The 20,371-nt window shown below is 34.3% G+C and overlaps 1 protein-coding gene across 4 annotated transcripts in view; it reads right to left on the bottom strand.

Moving 5' to 3' along the window:
- Positions 1–19,396, bottom strand: part of LOC137391705 (protein boule-like) — a 43,767-nt gene extending 24,371 nt beyond the window's left edge. For all 4 annotated transcript variants that reach the window (XM_068078234.1, XM_068078235.1, XM_068078236.1 and 1 more), the window contains exons 1-4: positions 19,283–19,396; positions 6,783–6,890; positions 6,451–6,542; positions 1,336–1,453 (exon numbers count right to left, since the gene is read on the bottom strand). In XM_068078234.1, coding sequence (XP_067934335.1) covers positions 1,336–1,453; positions 6,451–6,542; positions 6,783–6,890; positions 19,283–19,285 — 321 coding nt within the window. In that variant the 5' untranslated portion in view covers positions 19,286–19,396. The remainder of the gene's footprint in view (positions 1–1,335; positions 1,454–6,450; positions 6,543–6,782; positions 6,891–19,282) is intronic.
- Between the last annotated feature and the right edge of the window lie 975 nt (positions 19,397–20,371).

Raw genomic sequence — 20,371 nt, 5'->3', positions numbered from 1 at the left:
AATATCCCATTTATCTTGCACTTCTTCAGGCAAAGAGATCTTAGCCCACAGTTCAAAATGTGCAAGAAATTAGATGTAAGAAATCTGCTATGACGCAATAGTAAGCTGAGAAATATCTTTACTAATCGATTTATATTGCTTGCAATTAATCTACAATGATCTTAAAGCCGCGCTACAATTTATTAAAACTCAAAAAATCAAATTTATGGCATATTTTTATTTTATAACTAAACTTAACAATGGTGTGAAAGCTGATTGCACGAATTGAAATTTTGCTATCGTTTGCAGTCAAAACTGCATATATACAAACTTATATAATAACAATTCATTAAATGCTACGAATATATATTCAACAACAAATGACAAACAAACCATCTTAATACTACATGCAGAAACAAAAATCAACATTTATGAAACAAAAATATTTGCATTATTTGCTCGGCCTGTTGCGTTCTGATTGTTGCTTTTGTTTGGATCCATGTCATCTTCTTCTGGCGGTTCAATATTTTCCAAAGTATCTTCTGACTCAAATTCTTCCTCTGCACTGCCTAACTAGTTGATATTAGCGTCCAACCCATTTTTAGCAAAGCAAAAAAAAATTTCGCAAAGAGAAATTTTTCGCCATGTGTAAGCTTGTGAATGCTAAGCAGAAGTTTGACTCAAAATAGTAGTACAGATTGCTAAACTGTTTTTCAAATACGCCAAAGTATCAGACCGCGTTAAACAAGGAGCTTCCATTAGCCTGATACAGTTATTAGTTATTTCTATGGCGTTGGTTTCTAACTGTTAACGAAAAACTAGCTTTGGAATTAGAAAGGGACTTCCATACAAACAGCAACTACGAAACCATTAATGGTTAATGATGTAACTGAGCTACTATTAGCATCAATTTGTGGAAATTTTCTACTGATCACTTACTATTACTGGTTCGCAAAGATCACAGAATTAAATTGCGATTAAATGGAGGCTGTATTCAATGAAAAAAGGGTGGCGCTCTAATTTTCAATCCTCCTATAGTAGCGGTTAAACGGAGGCGGCGGTCAAACGGAAGTGGCAGTCAAATAAAAATAGCGTTTAAAAAGACATTTCAAGGTAAATTAATTTAAACTATATTAGGAACAAAGTCGAGTTAGTTGTGAGACATATTTCTCCCCTTCATACCACCAATGAACATACGAATTGCATGTTCCGTCACACATGTATGGTCACATATCTTTATACTAGAAAAGTTAGAAAAAATATTTTTTTGAATGGTACTAGCAACACTATATAAATACTCGAATGTTATGCTTGTCAAGCTGCTTACCAATGCCTCACGCCGACTATTCTACTCACCTGCTTCCGAACAGCCGGGCCGATGTTCAGTTTTCTCTCCTTGAAAACCAGATTTGCCGATTCTTTGTTAATTATTTTGTCGGCATCTTCTTGAGTTTCGAAGGTAACAAAGCCATAACTAAATACAAAAAAGAGTATCTACTTAATACGCCATATTGATATAATAAAAAAGCTTCAAATCGGAGACTCCATCACACGAGATATTTAGATAAATTCTGACGGTGCTGAAAAATTAACTGACAATTTAAACTTTTGGCCAGAATGAGAAATAATTGGTGAAAGACAAAGAACCTCAAATAATAAACCAATATCCTTTCACTCTTTTTACACCATACTTGACGCAAAGTTAATGAAACAAAATAAATAAATTCATCACAACTCAAATGCAAACGTGCAACGCAAACAACACAGGTAGCCCTCACTTAATCAGGGGTTAGCTTAACAGTGACTCAAGAGTTATGACAGCATGTTAAAAACTGCAATGTCAAAAATATGCTTGAAGCTTATTGAAAATATAAAGAAGTTATAATATAATAAATTATACAAATTATGATTATACAAATTAATATAAAAAATTATAGATATTGCACATGGATGCTAGCCATTACACTGTTTTTATGCACATAGAATAAGTACCAGATGTTAGACGAATTTCTGATGTCATTGTAAGCATTACCTGGTAAATACAAAAGATAAAGAAAATGAAACAAAAGCAATAGCCTGCAGTAGTGAAGGGCCATATATGTTTCTTGTTGGTGTTTTCTATCAATAGGTTAACATGATTTTTAGTGCCGCTGTTGGAGGATGAGCCTTATCATTTACAATCCTGCCTCACGAACTAGGGTTTCAACAGCTTGTTTTAGCAAACTGTCTGAAAGAGCTTAAAACGCTATGTTGTAGATTTTTGGCTTACTAACAAATATAATAAAATTCGAATCAGCAACTGTGAATATGAAATAGCATACAAAATATTTGGCAAAACATATGCGTCACCTCCATAAAAAAATATATAAAATCATGGCTTGTACTTTCAAACGCCACTAAAAATGCAATTGAACTTCAGTATTACCGCTTCATTAAAATATTGAACCCCAGTGAATTGCAATGATTGAATGGCTTTCAATAAATGTCTACTTCTCTTTTTACTGTGACAGTCGGTAAGAATGTAACGTGATTGCCTCGGAAACATCTCTATGCACCCACTCTATATATAAATGTATCAATCAAGCTGGTTTCAACTATTGAGAGATCAATTTTAGCTTAAACTGACCGATCAACATCTTTACTAGTTACTAAAAACTAATAAAAAGAAATGAACTTTCTTATTGATACTATTTTATATGGAAGAAGACAGATTGAAAACTTCATTAAATCATTTTGACTAGGTTCTGGTGTTTTTTAAGAATGCTTGCTAGCTTATCTGTCTATCCTGTCTATATATATATATATATAGTTGGCCGTCCGTTCACCATTGTCTATGTTCAACTAAAGCTATTAAAATCTTGCAATAAAGAATCTGTAAAGCAGAAGATTTGATCTCGGAACCATCCAGTCACCAGTCCAACTGCCTTACTAACTCAGCCACTCAAGCTTGGCGAAATATGTCGCTATACAGGAGCAAATAAGCTACGCTTTCTGTCGCGACGCAAAGTCATGGCGTAACGTCGGTAGAAGCCGTAGCTCTTATTAGTAAGCTTACTCAAATTTTCCATTGGCAATGTGCCAGGCTAGTAGCAAATGACAGGCAACTCTCATTACATCTCGTTTATAGACCCATTTTTAATACCCAGGCACCACTGGGTAGCACACCTAGTGTATATATAAATCTCAAAGTTGAGTTGTCTGTAGTCCGATTTGTCCAGCCATAGCTATTAATATTTTGGAATTGAAAGCTCGCTTCTGCTGCATTCGAACTAACGGAGAACGCAATCTACGGTTGGCAATCTAATTCTCCAATCACGAGTCTACGAAGGCTCTTACGATTCATAGCTCTTACTATATACTGTATACATACTTTTCTCGATTGCACGCGCTAAATGATGTATTATGTAATTGAAACTATGAAACGCAATGCTTTTTAGTCCTTGTGTAGTAGGGCTAACTTGTTTTCCACAAAACAATATCAACAATAACTTCTCTCGAAATTAAAATTTGGCGAATATGTCTCAGTTCATTCATTATGCTACATTCATGTTCGCAAACAGATAAATTAAAAAATTTTAAATTAAAAGTTTACTGAAATTCATACTAAAACTTCCATTAAGGATGCTTTTAGTAAGCTAAATTCATACAAGTGAGATTCGGAGTTTATAATACACATCTGCCTTGAAGGTAACAACACCGTACTTAGTACAATGTATTGTTAAACTTTTTTGCAGATCATACCTACAAAATGTACTAAAGTTAAGGTAAGTTACTTTAGTCACTGAGGTTAACATACTGTTTTGTTACTACTTTGTTAATGATGACGATTTTTATGATTTTTAACAGGCAGTGGTTGCATTAGATGATTACTATGGATTTCTATACCACTATTTACGTCTATACGATATTTTCGCCTTATGATGCCAACACTGAAACTAACTAATATTATATAATCGTATACCAAATAACTTTTCATTGTAATTGTAACAAAACAAACTATATTTAGGCATTACTTGCTAATGATTTCAATATTTACATTTGAAGGTTTACTAGCCAAAAAATTCACCTTAGTTATTTGGTATCAAAAGATTCACAGTGTCTTACTCTGCTGTTTGTAGGTGCAAAATATGTGGAAATGTGATTATAAGCTCTTAAAAGCTATAAAACGAACAGTTAAGCGCAGCCATCACGAAAACGCCGTAGATTGGAATCAATTTATTTTTCTGACGTACTCAACCAATTTGGTTGTTTTGACATGTGATGTTATCATGTGAATTAGAAGGACGATAAAAGGCTCAGTATAAAACTTTTCGTATATGTTAAATTCTGTATATGTAATCCTGTTTATGTTAAATAGAATTGAATTTTCTGTCCAAAGACTTTTTATTAATAGGGCAACGCCAGGCATTCAGCTAATCTATATTTCTCACAAAGTATGTCTGTCTGTCCTTCGGTGTGTCCAGCTCTAGCTATAAAAACCTTCGAATTAGAATTTCACATTCTGCTGGATTTGAACCCACTAATATCGTAACCGCAAGTTTCGAACCATGCATTTAGCCACCAAGCTAAACTGTTCATACGATTCAATCACTCTTGTCATACACAGTACAATCTTTTTTTGATTGCCCACGCTAAATGACATTAATTGAAACTCTATGAAACACGATGTTTTTTGTCCTCGCCATACTAGGGCTAATTTATTTTCCGCACAATGATTATTAACAAGACAAAATGAAAATTTTTTTATTTTTTGACTAGTTCTTTAGTTTTGCAAAGATAAATTTAACCTTTTTGCGCACAAAGAAATGCAAAGGCCACCTATATTTTGCACTTTCCTTCGAACGGAGCAACACTAATGCCGTCGGCCTCAACATTTTTGCTAAACCATTTTTCATGCGTCAAAGTATCAGATCGAGTTGAACAATGAACTACTTTTAGTTGGATACAGTTATTAATTCTTTCGATGGTGTCAATTTCAAAGTTTTGAAGAAATAACTGTGAAGCTTAGAAGTTGAAAAACCGACTTCAATACACCACAATAATGAATGTTATTATGCCGTACGGCGTTCCTGAAACCTATTCTCATCGTTCATCAAAACGAGACATTAATGACTTTGAATCAGATTGTACTTATGATGACTGTGACAATCGAGCTTCTCAGGTACACTTTCATTAAAACCATTAAAACTACAGCAACAACATCAGAAATAGTAGTTGTTGACGTAACCGTTATTGATTTAACTGAGTCACTATAGTAAACCATTTTGAGGACTCTTCTACTGGTCGCTCTCTATTATGGGTTTGTGAGGATTAAATGTAAGAATGGCAGCCAAATAGAGGTGACGTTCAATTAGAGGGTGGCGCTGTATCGTTCAATTTGATCCATTGGTGACGTTCTATTAGAGGTAGCGTTCAAATGACGGCGGCATTCAAATAAGAGGTTTTCACGCTAACTTTGCTACAGTAAGTGGTCTTTCGCACTAAGTCGCAATTTAACCAGTAGCAATGGCTCTAATCAATTATCATTATACGAACATCCTGATGGGGCTAACTACCATTAGGTATTGCTTAGTTTGTAAAACTCAAATAAATATGGAGAGAGAATTGTCCATATGCCATCACCAATGAGTCTTAATTTATGCTTAGAAAAAGATAAACATTATCAGAAGATTTTTTCAAAAATTGTTCATGGTAAAATACTGAAAAATGTGATCTCAGTTTTAAAACAATCACTTATCAGCTGTCTTCTTTTTTATTTACAGTTCACTACAAACAGGAAAGTCAAACTTAAATACAGATCTATGACCTCATGTCAAGGTGTTAGTATCTAATAATGATCTGACAAAAAGTGGATGTAACTAAATATGTAAGTTTCAATTACGCATACCATCTAGAAAGTTTATAATATGAAATAACTTGAAATGATGAAAAAATCTCAACTGATGAGATATAAAAAACCAGGAAAAACAATTCTATATTGCAAAGCTGACCTAACAGACTCACCAAGAAGTTTTTGACTTATATTTTGGAATGTGACATCAATAAATTTGCTATTCACACAGAAATAATATAAAAGAATTCTTCTGTAAAAATTCATTGTTTAAATGCCAAAAGTGAAAAAGAGGCATCAGCGTGTGTTCCGCTTCCATGAATAAAGACTGAACAATTTGTTGAATTTTTAGCTTACGAACAACGCCTTTAATATAATTATATAGCACTGTTTTTGTTTCTTGCTGATATTTTCCAAACAATTTTCCAAACCACCCATTTTTCGATTTATTAAATGGTTGTTAAAAAGTAGCATTGAATCAAAATTTAACAGAAATATTGCTGAAAATCTAAATTGCACCAATATCTCTCCTAAAAATAGTACTGTATTTTTCTAAGCTGTCTGTTAACCTTTAATGTAAAGCATACACAACCACTGCTTATGTACAAAATTCACATAGAAGAAGCATTGGTAAATCCTACCCTTTAGATGCTCCACTGCGATCACAGATGATTTTTGTGTCCTTTACAGCACCAAAGCTTGAAAAAAACTCTTTCAGTTGTGAATCAGTTGTCTGCAAGTAAATTAGTTTCTGCATGGCATGAATAAATGTCAACTTGAATTAGTAACAAGTAACAGTTAAATGATTAGGAGTTCTTCAAAGTAATCATTGGGTACAGGCTACTAGGCTTCGATATCCCAAATGATCTAGGCATCCAGGGCAATAGTTGGAAACATTTGCTAACTGCTTCAACTTGACTAATTTCTTTTAGACATAAAAAATCTATATATAGCAAAACAAGTTTGAGCTTACCTCTGGCGCTATTCCACCAACAAAGATTCGGTTTGGTATTACTGTGCCTTTGCTACTCTGATTTGAAGCAATGGCATTGCTTAACGCCAAATCGCTTTGAGACATCGACTAAAACGAAAGAATAGCAAAAAGCATTGCCACAAAACCCGTTAAGTTATAAACCTTAAAGGTTGACTTGCAACAAAATTCACATTACAGTTATTTGGTATCAAAAGATTCACCATGTCTTACTCTGCTGTTTTGTAGGTGCAAAATATGTGGAAATGTGCTTACAAGCTTTTAAAAGCTCAAAAACGAAAGGTTAATCGCAGCCACACGAGACCACAATAGTTTGGATTCGTTTTCTAAAACGGTTCAAATGGGACATAGTTGAATGAGATGGTTTCCGTTTACACTTTCATGCCACCTCATTCGTTGAAACATTTTCACAAATATACTTCACAGATTCAATAAAACCATGTCTCTTGTCCTTACGCTCCTATTTCATCATAACTGTAATGCTGTCACTTTCAGCAATGATATATTATAACCTGCCAAGAAGATTCACTTAATTTTGTAACCTTAACTCGAATGACTACATATCATCATCCTCTGATAAACGTGACGAGCCTGTTGGTCATCTGTCATAATTGAAAAATGCTGCAGAAATTATTCGGGCTGTTTAGCAGGAAAGATGGGTCACATGATCAGATTACGCCTAGACGATTAGACCAAGCCGAAACAAAACTGTAAAGTAGCAAGCCTCTATACTTGATACAGGTTTTTCGGTAAAACCCAAAGTGTTTGTAAGAAACTAGTGCTACGCAAAGTTTATATTGAGCCTGTTATTGGCCTTTTAATTCACGTGAGAACATTACGTGTCAAAACAATAACCAAACGGATTGACTACGTCAGAGAAATAAACCGATTCTAATCAACAGTGGTTTCATGATGGCGGCGAATAACCGTTCGTTTTTGAGCTTTTAACAGCTTGTAACCACATTCCCACATATTTTGCACCTACAAAACAGCAGAGTAAGACTTGGTGAATCTTGTAATACCAAATAACTGTAATGTGAATTTTGTTGCAAGTAAACCTTTAAATGAGCATTTTATTGTATTTATAGAAACCAGTTAGTGTGAGTACGCATCAAAGTCAATGACTGGTATTAATGGTTGACTTGCAACAAAATTCACATTACAGTTATTTAATATGAAAAGATTCACCACGTCTTACTCTGTGGTAGCTGCAAAATATGTGGAAATGTGATTACAGGCTCTTGAAAGCTCAAAAACGAACAGTTATTCGCAGCCACACGAGACCGCCGTAGTTTGGATTCTCTTTCCAAAACGGCTCAAATGTGACGTAGCTGTGGTAGATGGTTTCTGTTGACACTTTCTTGCAACCTTATTCGTCGAAATATTTTCACAAATATACTTCACGCATTCGATAAAACCATGTCTGTTGTTCTTACGCGTCTGTTTTATCGTCATTGTAATGCTGTCACTTTTAGCTGTGATGTCTTAAAATTTACCGTAAATATTCATTTAATTTTTTAGCCTTAGCTTGAAGGAGTAAATATCATTGTCTGATAATCATGACGAGCCTGTTGGTCATTTGTGATAATCGAAAAGTGCTGCAGAAATTATTTGCGAAGTATTGGGTCACATGATCAGATTACGACTTGCCGATTAGACCAAACCGAACCAAAACTGTAAAGTAGCGAGCATCTATATTTGATACAGGGTCTTCGGTAAAACCCGAAGTGTTTGTCATAAACTAGTGCTACGATAAGTTTTATATTGAGCTTTTTATTGGCCTTTCAATTCATGTGAGAACATCACGTGACAAGACAATAATTAAATTTCATGGCTACGTCATCGAAATGAAGACATCTACGGCGGCTTTTAGTTTTTGAGCTTTTAAGAGCCTGTAATCACATTTCCACATATTTGGCACCTACGACACAACAGAGTAAAACATGGTGAATCTTTTGATACCAAATAACTGTTATGTGAATTTTGTTGCAAGTCAACCTTTAAGCAAACGAACTTTGAGGCCAATGGGTATACTCAAAATAGTTGTCCATCAATGACAATCAATGACATCTATGTTGTCTTCAATGACAAGCGACCTACATGGTAACGGATTTTGGAACAAGTACTGCCAAATTCAAACAGCATTTGGTATTTAGCAAATATTTGTTATAAGGCAAGCAGTTGGCTAACTTGGCCTAAAAAATCTCCGTTTTGAATATGCAAATACATACTTGAGTCATCATGGGTTTGTAAAAGTAAATAACACTTTTAAGCTGCCGATAACAGTGATTAACCTTATCGCCTGCATCTTGAACGGTATTTGCTCATCTCAATTAACCTACCAACTGAGCGCCTAAGACAACCAATGCGCTGAAAAGACGAGTCTTTGTAGCATTAACTGCTAGCAAAATATATAAGCTTGTAGAGAAATGTTTTGGCCTCTATGCACATTTGTTAAATGTCTATGGTACAAACTCTTTTGCTGAAAAGACAAGTCTTTTCACGCTGTATGAAAAGAAAATATGTGGCTTCGAGTGGTGAGCAAATTCAAAGGGTAAAAAGGGTCGACTTGTTATATCAGCAATTTCATCTAATATAAGGTCATATAGAAGCTTATTATATCTATTGCCTCGAATATTAGGTCACTTGTAGAAACTATCTACAGTCATACTTCGACTTACGAGCTTAATGCGTTCCGAGACTGAGCTCGTATGTCAATTTACTCGCATGTTGGTGCAATTTATTTATATATAGAACAATTAAATATATATTAATTGGTTTCTATACTCTAAAAAATGCAAATAAAACACTCAAAACAAGATATTGTAACAGAAAAAACATGTTGGTTTTTGTTCTAACTTACCACATGCTTTCAAAAAGCAACAAATAAAAAACAATGCAAGGAAATGTGATTAATTAAAATGTAAAATTAAACACATACAGTAGCAGCTAACGCTAGCATTTGCCAGGGAGGGAGATATAAGTCTTATTCTTTATTACAACAGTTGAATTTGATAAATTTGGATTTTATCAAAGTCTTAAAAAACAAACTTAAAAGCAAACCTAAAAGCAAACTTTCATTTTTCGTAATTAAAATTTCTTTGGCGTTCATAGTTGGAAGTTTCTCGCTGGTTAGCTAATTTTTCCTTTGTTTCGCTTTCACGACTAGCCGGCCGTTTTAAGATAAACCTATGTAAGAACGTTTGCCTTTGTCGCCCTTTCAACGTGTTGCGATTAGGACGAACACTGGTGTCGTCACAAAGGGTTAATGCACGACCACTAGCCAACTTGTCCGAAAGGCTATTTTTTATAATTTTTATAGATAGCACTGGCCTTTTCACATAGGCCTTTTCGCCTTTATTGAAACATCGTTTCAGTTACGCTGTCACCGGCCAACTGTTTATCTTTTATCCAATGCCTGAGCAGTCTCTCCATCAGCGGTCGTGAAGATCGCTGCGTCGTTTAGAAACTATGGTTAGTCCTTTTGCAAACTAAATGCCCTGAATATAACCCTTCGGTTTGATGATTGTAGATGTATTTCTGTCATATTGCTGAGCTAGATCAATCACACATACACATTTCGCATACTTTACAATAATTTTCCGTTTAATATCAATTATCATTTGCTTTTTCTTTCCATTATCTTTCATTTTACTGGCAAACTTTCGGTCTACGCACCGTATTTTTAATTCACATAATTCTGCACTGAAAATTGCGCACAGAAAACACGGTACAAAAGTATAACCTGAGTAGTTGAAAAATACAGAGTGATGCTGTTCTCATAAAACACCTCCGGCATACTTTGCAACTGACTCACGTGCTCGTATCTCAAACATTGCTCGTATATTAGTGCTAAAACTTGCTTAAAAGCTGGCTCGTATCTCAAGTTTCTCGTACGTTAGAGCACTCGTAAGTTGAAGTATTACTGTATTATGCGACTGTATAACACAATAAATCCATCACTAACACAACAAAAATAAAACGATCTTTTACCTATCATAGGAAACTGACACTAGGGATGCTAGATTTTTTCAAAAAAGGATTTTGATTGATGCATGAGAAAAATTGCTTCTATCATATGAATTTACTTTTATAAATAAATCTGCACCTTGTTATGTTTATTCTTTTCTTGGTAAAAATTTCCCAGCAGTCGCAGATAGTTGGAAAAATTTGGATGATTTTTCCTACCTTAAAACTTCTGTTTATATGCCTCCATTTGAACGCTACATCTAACTAATAATACACCACTACAAGGAAGGGTTGAAAGATAGCGCGTAATGGGGTTCAAATAAAGGTTTTATGAGATATGCAGATTGCCTCAACGCACAAGTGGTATTTCCTTTGCTAGAACAGGCTATACACGTTTTCACCAAGCGACGTTTTTTTTTCAGCATGTAGCAACTTCATGTTTTGAAAATTTTGACTATTAGAAAATTACTTTCGACAGTATAGCTCAACATATTTCCATTAGTGACCTATCAATACTTATATTGTTGCTATAACAATTTTGCTATTAGGTAGTTTATTTGCTTTAACAGTATGTTCAAAATCAAAATATGTTAGTGCAAGATCCATTTATTTTCGGTTTGCCTAATCAAGGCTTGAAAATCAGATCAACCTAATCTTGTTTAATATCGTTGAATAGGATGTAGTAAAGGAAATATTAGCAAATCAAAATATATGAGCATGTCGTGAATGTTAACAAAAAATTAACATTCTCTAACTAAAAAGTACGATCTTTATCTGCGGCCGGTTGGTTTGGACATGCAATTGAGGATTAACTCCACCCGAGAATCACACTGTCAAAAATCACCGTGTTTCATCCAGCAGAGGCAGAACATTTACTACTATCTTCAGTTAGAAAAGTTGACACTACGTATATCATGTACAGGTAACTCCCGCTTTTGTAATAGTTAGCTCAATAGCTTGCTGGCGCTAACAGAAAAGCTATTGCTTTGCTTGGGCTTTTTAACACCAATTTCATTCAATGTTAAAAATCTGATCCTGGCCTACTAATTTGTTGTTTGGCAACTATTTCTTACTAATTGAGCATTAAAAACATTTTTGGTGACTTTTATGTATGTAGTACATCACAAAAACATTCGAAATAAAAGCGCTAATCACGTGACAAAATAAATATTTCACGAAGACATGCACTCCAGCAAAACTAATCTCAACAAAATCTGTAATTGATTAAGATTAAGCTATCATGAATTTACAACGATCATCACAATATAATGGCAAGTAACCTTGAGGGTCAAGCATGTACCTCGCTATGAAACAAATGTCCGTTAACTGCCACTTGCGAGTTAAATTTTGAATTGCTAGCTTATTAGCATCTACTGACTTGGAAAACAAATACAATGGTTTAATAAAAATTATGATGAACAGGAGCATTTCACCAAAGACTTAAATGACTTCTTATGACCTAAGATTTATTACAATATGTTGGAACATTCAATTAATTTCTCAATCTCAGTTTAGTTTGCATCTATATAAATAATACTATAGTATTGAACCAATTAAAACCAAACTTCTTAGAACCATCTTCTTTTTGCGTTAAGCAATTAAAACATGTTATAAAAATTCAGGAAGATTTATAATGAGAATATACATGTATATACTATTACCATATTTCTACTATTGATAAATTTTGCAGTTTGGAACAACAAAAAGATCACCGTATAAAAAATATTTGCAGATGGTATTTACCATCAGGCTGGGCCATACTGTTTTATTATGACTTATTTACAACCAAACTGCAATGGGTTCGAATTCCGTAATACAGTTTAACCTCGACATACAAATGTCCCAACACGAAAGAAATTTCATGTATGAAAAATTCTGCGCAAATTTTTGCTTTGAGATGTGAGACAAACTTGAGATGCAAGCATATGAGACCATTTTCAATGCAGCGCTAGGTGACCGAGTAGGCAAAACTGCTTACAAGAACAGCATTGCTCGGTCTTTCTCATTGGATCAAAATGGATTTGAAAAGACCAGTGAAAAGTGGAAGCGAGAGCAAGTCTAAATTCGAAGCAAAATGAGCCGAGTCAAAAGATAAAATAACACGAAGACAAAACTCATTTCATATGTGTGCGTAGTAAGATAAATTCATTTAGGTTAACAACTTTGAAGCCCAAGCTTGAATACATAAGCAAGTTCCCTGATTCTACGCGGTACTAACAACTTTCAATTGACTTTCAAGCTACTTGGGATAGCACATTTGTAGAAATGATTCTTAGCATTACCTAGTAAATCTCGATAAAAAACAGAAATCAAATATAGTACATAGTTTTTCTCACTCTTTTAAAGATTTGATGATTTAAAGAGACCTGAAGAAACAATGATCAATGTACACCGAGGCTGATAGCGTATATTTTGTATGAATAAAAAACAAATCGTTTCTATGTATAAAGCTCTTGTTGCTGACAAGCTTTCTAGTCCTCTTTTTGATCTTCTTGGTAATAATTTCAATCAGCATAATATTAGAAACCAAAGTTCTGGGAGCAGCGATTTTTCAGTCGATTAGAAGTGCCCTCAGTATTTCAGCAATATCTCAAGAATAGGCCAATTGACTTAAAGCTTTGGAATTACACTGAAAATCTAAACCACACAAAGCGAGCAAAATGTTGTGAACATACGTAGATCACAGGGCCGAAGTACTAAAAGAGCTATTGTTCTAGCAAAGCCATTTTTCATTGCTCGATTGGTTAGAAATGTCGTCCGTACTTTGGCAATATCCTAATAACTGATAGTCCTGAAGCTTTCAAACCTTCAGAACTATCTTAAAAACCTATACTGCACAGAGCTATCAAAATTTTGTAATCCTACGTAAACAGGAACTATGAATAAATAAAGTGAAACTATGAAGCCAGGTTTACTCGGTCAAAGGATTAGGCAGAAAAACATTTCCTCGTGTTATTCCGAGACTAGACGTACAAGTGTTAAATTGATGTTATGTCACGTGGTATCGCAAAACAAAAGCGGGGTGTACTGAACGTGTTGCCATCAAAGTCTTTTCCACAACGATATTAGCCACTACCATCTGTCTTGAAAGTTAGCACTGCATTCAGTGTTGTACATATTATTTTCATACCAGATAACCAAATGATTGGTATTTGTTACTTTGTGAGCTGGGTGGTGAGATAAGACAAATGAACATATATTTTTCCATAGTAATACTGTTTTAGGTGGTTTTTATTAGAGGTGAGAACGATCAATTTGTATCAAGTAGTTTATACAAAAAGTTGATTCGAGATACGAGGTAATTGACATAACCTATAAGATGAAAATATTCGATGAATATAAAATTCGCGATTTCACGAACAGTCAATTCCGCGAATTATCAAATTCCGCAAATAATTAGTTCTATTTTTAATCCCAAGGGAGAATAACTACTGCCTCAAATAAAAAACTAGCCACTAGGCAAAAATACTAAATGTAGCTGAGTACTAAAACCTTTTTAAAATCATCGCCAGGGCTTCGAGTTAACCCTATTGTTAAAGTATCAAACTTTTTTACAAAATTAGAGTTTTCACAAGTTATTCGGCATGGCGTTGTCATCTCAAAAATCCCTCCTACTCATTACTTATCATCACAAGTTGTTGGGTCATCGAAGGTCTCCAAATCAATGAATATTCGTGAAAACCTCTGAACGCGGCAAGAAGTTTATGCTTAGCATGATTGACTCATATTTGTAAGCTAAATAGAAACCGAAACACATGGTGTGCACATGCGAAGGGTTAATTCTATTGCTAGCTGCAATAGAGTTAATTCTTAATAGAGAGTGATTGTGTTTACCCGCGAATTATACATAAAAAAGGCAATTTGCGTGAAACTTAACTCCGCAAATAAATTCATCCTGTAGGGTATTTATTGTAGCATAATTAATTAACTCAGAACATGTGTTTGTATTGGTCGGGCGTTAGCACGATCTAAGGATGGCATTTGTTGTTTGAAAAGTTGTTATCGGCTATCGTTGTAGTTGTCCCACCGATAGCGAGAGTATCGAATTATCAATGAGCAGACAGAGTTCACCGATAGTTATCGAGTGACTTGGCAGCTGATAAAACTATCGAATTATCGTGCCTGAAAAGATCGAGGATTGTGGGAAGGAATAGGAAAAGGTGTTCGAGTTATCAGAGCGTTCAAGTTATCAGAGCACTGTCCCAAGTCCATATATTTATTAGTAGATAATTGTACATATACAAACTATATATAAATCAAATGCATAGATGGCTTGTTGCAAATTAAAAGGCTTCTAGTGTAAAGCTTAAAAAAAGTTATCAGAAAGTATAGACTTTTCTATCACTTGAGATTGGTTTGTTGTTTGAAGTGATGTGATTGCCAGGACGTTTTCAGATTAAAATTAGCCTAACTTGATCGCTGTTGAAATGCTCAGAAGACATCTTTTTTTGAGCGTTTTAACCAATGATATACAGCCCCCAGGAATGATATACAGAGGGCTGTATTATGTATATCATTGTTTTAACCAAGATCAAGTTTGCCGATTTTTCTTTAAGTTTATTCGAAGGTTAGCTCACTTTTTTTAGCTTTCGGAGAGCCATCGCTAAGCGGATGATAGGCAAAATTTGATTTTGCAAACCTTTGGAAAAGTCGTTAACGAAAATATTTTGCCGATGAAGGTAATAACGACGTCTAAGAACTACTAAAAGTTGAGGTTTGTCTCTATGGCTTGGAATAAAGTGATATTCTAAAGCAATAACAACCGTCGTAGTAGCCGTTGGGCAAAAAAACTGTTCGAGTTAACCAAGTTGAGGTCGCGTTATCTAAAGCAATTTATCATTGCGTGGGAACGGACCAAACAAATTCGTTCGAGTTAACCATGTGTTCAAGCTATCCGAGGGCGATAACTATCAAGTTATATTATTTTTTATTATTCGATAATAATATATTTGTTTCGGATGTTTCGATAGGCTAAAAATAGGCAACATATTCATATCGAGAAAGACAACTATTGACTATCGAAATCGACTATCGAGCTATTGTGCAACCTTGGCACTATTCCCGGGCATTGTTGATTATCTAGAATCCTGGTTTATTATTAGCGCTCTCTGGGTTTAACAGCATCGATTGTCACAGAAAAGCGCAGCCTGAATGGTCTTAATGAAAGGGATCGACGATTTAAGGCTAAATAATAATTATGACATCGCATTGTGGGAACCGCAACAGAGTGATTTTTTGCAGGACATACTTGACACCCTGTTTTCGTAGTTCTATTATTCTTTGTGTATTGAATATAGGCTCATTCGAAAGCCAAGACTCTGATGTATTGAAATACAGTGAAACTCTGATAAATCGCCCTCGGATATAAGGAACACATGGTTAACTCGAATGGATTTGCTTGGTCCGTTCCCACGCAATGATAAATGGCTTTAGATAACTCGACCGAAACTCCGTTAATTCGAACAGTTTTTTGCCAAACGGCTACCTAGACGGTTGTTACTATCGCTTTAGAATATCACTTTATTCTAAGCCATAGAGATAAACATCGACTTTTAGTAGTTCTTAGGCCTCGTTATTACCAACATCAGCAAATATTTTCATTAACGACTTTTCTCAAGGTTTGCAAAAATCAAATTTTACCAAACATCCGCTTAGCGATAAGCCCTTTGAAAGCAAGAAAAGCGAGGCAAAATTTGGATAACTTTAAAGCAATATCGGCAAAATTGATAATGGGTTTTTAATAGTAAAGCAGTTTTGTAATAACCGACTTACTGCAAAATTGATCTTGGTTAAAACGCTCGGTAGAAAAATACGTATTTTTTCTGAGCCTTTTAACTGCGATCAAGTTTTGCCAATTTTAATCTGAAAACGTCCTGGCAGTCACATCACCTAAAGCAACAAACAAATCTCAAGTGATAGAAAAATATCTATACTTTCTGATTAAAAATATTTAAAACTTCACACGAGAGACCCTTCAACTTGCAACAAGCAATCTATGCTTTTGATTGATATATAGTTTGTATATGTACACGTATCTACTGATAAATACGTGCACTTATGACTGTCCTGATAACTTGAACGCCCTAATAACTCCAACACTTTTGCTTGGTCCCTCGAAGTTCGAGTTATCCGTGTTTCACTGTATGTGATAAAAAATATATATATAGTCTATGTGCTTAAAGGTGAAAACTCGAGGCGATATCGCGCTGCGTGACGCCAATCTGCGCTAGAACTCGCTCATGCAGAGCGACAACTGTAGACATTCTCTAACACAACTTTATCATTAACGAGATGCATTTCGACCGATTGGTTTATATCCCAGAATGCATTTTATGGTGTGTAATTATTTTTTATCAATGTTCACCAACGTACAACAACAAAATTTTGCTATCTTGTAATGATTGAAACATCATCAGAACAAACACTGAGTTACTCAGAAATTAAATAAAATCACTTCCAAGTGATCTTATTAAATTCCAAGTCACTTTCTGTATTACACAACAGATAAAAACTACAAAAAACTAGTTGAAACCAACATTTGGGAGTTTATTGTTGCACAGGTGACCATCTTGAGATTGTAAATATTTAATATATTGAATATAAAAAACTATTATGAAGTTAACTATATATAAAAATCGTAAAATATCACTGTAAAAATACTAAAATCGTTTTGTCTGTTCTGTAGTGTACAATCCGTGAAAGTGAGATAGGATTAACAACAAAAGCCAGAAGTTGTTTACGGCGTTGCCTAGACGGCGCCATATTGACTAACCTAAATTTAACAACTCCGCAGAAACTATTGGGCAGAATTTTATTGGCAGTTTGTGAATTTGCCCACGTTATCGTTTGCAGGTGAATCGCTCAAGTGTGTTTAGGCACGCGCCAGCGATATCTCTACGCTTTTCATGAACCACCTAATGTGTTTGGACCTTGACGCATTTTGCGCCTATGTCCAAGTATAACTATATTTGTAGAAAAAATTGGACCAACTTGCATCAATAACCAATACAGCGCACCCTCGAAATACGATGTTGATCCGTTCTAGAGTTGGCATTGTATGGTGAAAAAATTAGCAGTAGGGTATAGAGACCATTATAATTATACATTGCAAACATCTCTTGGTAAGGGACATTTATAAAAATTGTCAAATTTTTATAAATGTGTACATAATGAAAATTAATAACAAAATAATATGTTAACTTTAGTAATTATAGTTACCTACAGTAACTGTATCGTATTTAGTGTATTGTAACGGTTACGATCTGCAATCAAATTCAACATTATAATGTGTGTACTAAATGGAGTACGTACAGCAAGGAGTTCTTACTTTTTTGTTCTCGCTTTCACTATAACATTTAGCATGTCTAGTTAGAACCTTTTTCAACCTAATTCAACAAGAAAGGCCGAGCGATGCAGTTATTGAAAGTGGCCTTTCACAAACTTGACCGTTTAATGGCTATTAAAAAGTAAAATTAAATTTTATTTACTATACAGGATGTACATACATTTGGAGTAACGTGACTCGAGCTGGTACATGTAACAAGTAGAGCAGAGAGGAGGCAAAGACGTATCAATGTTAATTATGTTACTGTGAACTTGAAAAATAAATTTAATATGTAATGAAATGGATGTTTTTAGCAGGCTAAAAAGGTTTTATAATCCTGTCCAATTTTTTTACTGGTTTTAAATAAAAGTTTACCACTTTTGGGTGCTAAAAAGCAAAATCGGCCAGGAAGAAACAGCTTTCCTACTGGTGCAGAGTGTGCTTTAAAAAAAGCAAACTAACTTGGGGCAATGTAAGAAACAGAATACTTGATCACTTATTGCAGATGATGCTTGCTGGTGCACTATATATGCTGGTGCAATGCGGAAAATTGCTAGCTAGCGCTTGTAAAATGATCCAGAGAAAGTTGTACAGTAGTTTTTCTTGTATGAAATGTGCACAAGAATCAATGTAACCATACATAAAAAAGTTACGGGCGAAAATTTTCTTGAATTCGTATGGCGAAATGAAAGTCGTATGAGGAGGTGAAAACCTCACCATGTTCAACACCATAAGGTGAAAAAATCGTATATCAGGGTAATCGCATCTTGAGGGTGCACTGTTAATTAATGATTTACAGATCACTACATGGATAAATGATTGGACTTGGTCAAAACCAAATACTATATCAATTAATTCTATTCACTACACACGAATTTTTTTCTGAATTTTCAAGTATTTTGTAATTTTTTTCAAATATTTGAGTATTCAAATATTTAATCTGCTTCTCCAATTTAGTCACAATTCTGAAAATACCCTTAGGCCCTACGGTAATATTTACGACAATCTTATTTCACATGTAGCCAAACACATGTAGATCACAAAACAAATTTTTTAACTGGTTCAACATATTTATGCTTTCATAAAAAAGTTTAAAACAGGTGCAGCGTAACAAAGATGATCTTAAAAACTACCGATAATCTGCTTATTTTTCTATCCCAAGTATTTCAATTTAACCATAAATACATACCATAATACGTGAATAACGAACAAGAAATACTCAACAGAATTACAACTTCGAACTTTATATTAAAAATGTTTGTATTAGTTTAACAAAAACATGAACACAACGTAACAATCTCTAACACGAACTACAAAAAAATGACTTAGGGTGAGTGAGCGCATTGCTACTCGGTTCCTTTGCGCTGTTAGAGGGGGGTGATACTGATTAATATTAAATTTTTATAGTAAAACTATAAAACAAATAAATTTATCTTTTAACTAAAGTTTAATATAAATTTTATATTTAAATATAATAAATAAATTTGTTTATAATTATTTTTTTATTAAAATCTTTTTTAAATAATATAGTTTCTACCCCTATAAAATCTCAAACAAAGTCGTCTGCTTGCTTGAGCCGTAAAACGGCTATTGAAGGATAAGCGGGGAAAGCTTGGCATAAAGCCAGCTACTAACATGGCGATGCTGAGAAGTCTGAGACTATGCTAAGGGCAAGCTAAGGTACCCAACTGAAGCCTGTACAATATGATTGCCCCAAGTCATGATGTCCACAAAATGTAGAAACATAAATAAAACCTGACAGCTATATATAAAAGCAATCTATATTGCGGTAATTAATAGTCATATTTCACAATATGTTTTCCACAAGGCACCACAGCAAGTAAACTAACTAAAAAGCAGTGTACAACAAAAAATAAAAAAGAACAACACAAAAAAACTATAGTCTAACTAAAAAATAATGAATAGTCTAATTAATATGATAATGTTGGAACTGAATGCAGAGAATATGTAAAAAGCTAACTTGAGGATCGATATGAGTATTGTTTAAACAAAGTGGACAAATAAAAGCTCTCTGAAAATAGTTGTGCATATCTATGACAACAAAATTCTAGTTATGAAGTGTTAAAATAGGTAAGGCTATATGGTGAATGGTATTATTGGTCAGAGGAAAGTAGGTGTAGTTTGAGTTTTGTTTTAAAAGGTTGTAGAGGAAGAGTTCTTAAATGAGTGCAGAGGTTACTAAATGAATTTAGCAGATTACTGTTGAGTTTGTTGTGGTTTATAGCATTAGGTAATTTAAATCTGGTCCTGGTTTTGT

The sequence above is a fragment of the Watersipora subatra genome, chromosome 3 (assembly GCF_963576615.1).
Source record: "Watersipora subatra chromosome 3, tzWatSuba1.1, whole genome shotgun sequence".
Taxonomy (NCBI): domain Eukaryota; kingdom Metazoa; phylum Bryozoa; class Gymnolaemata; order Cheilostomatida; family Watersiporidae; genus Watersipora; species Watersipora subatra.
The sequence above is the reverse complement of the archived record's forward strand: the minus strand, read 5'-3'. Positions and strand labels throughout refer to the sequence as shown.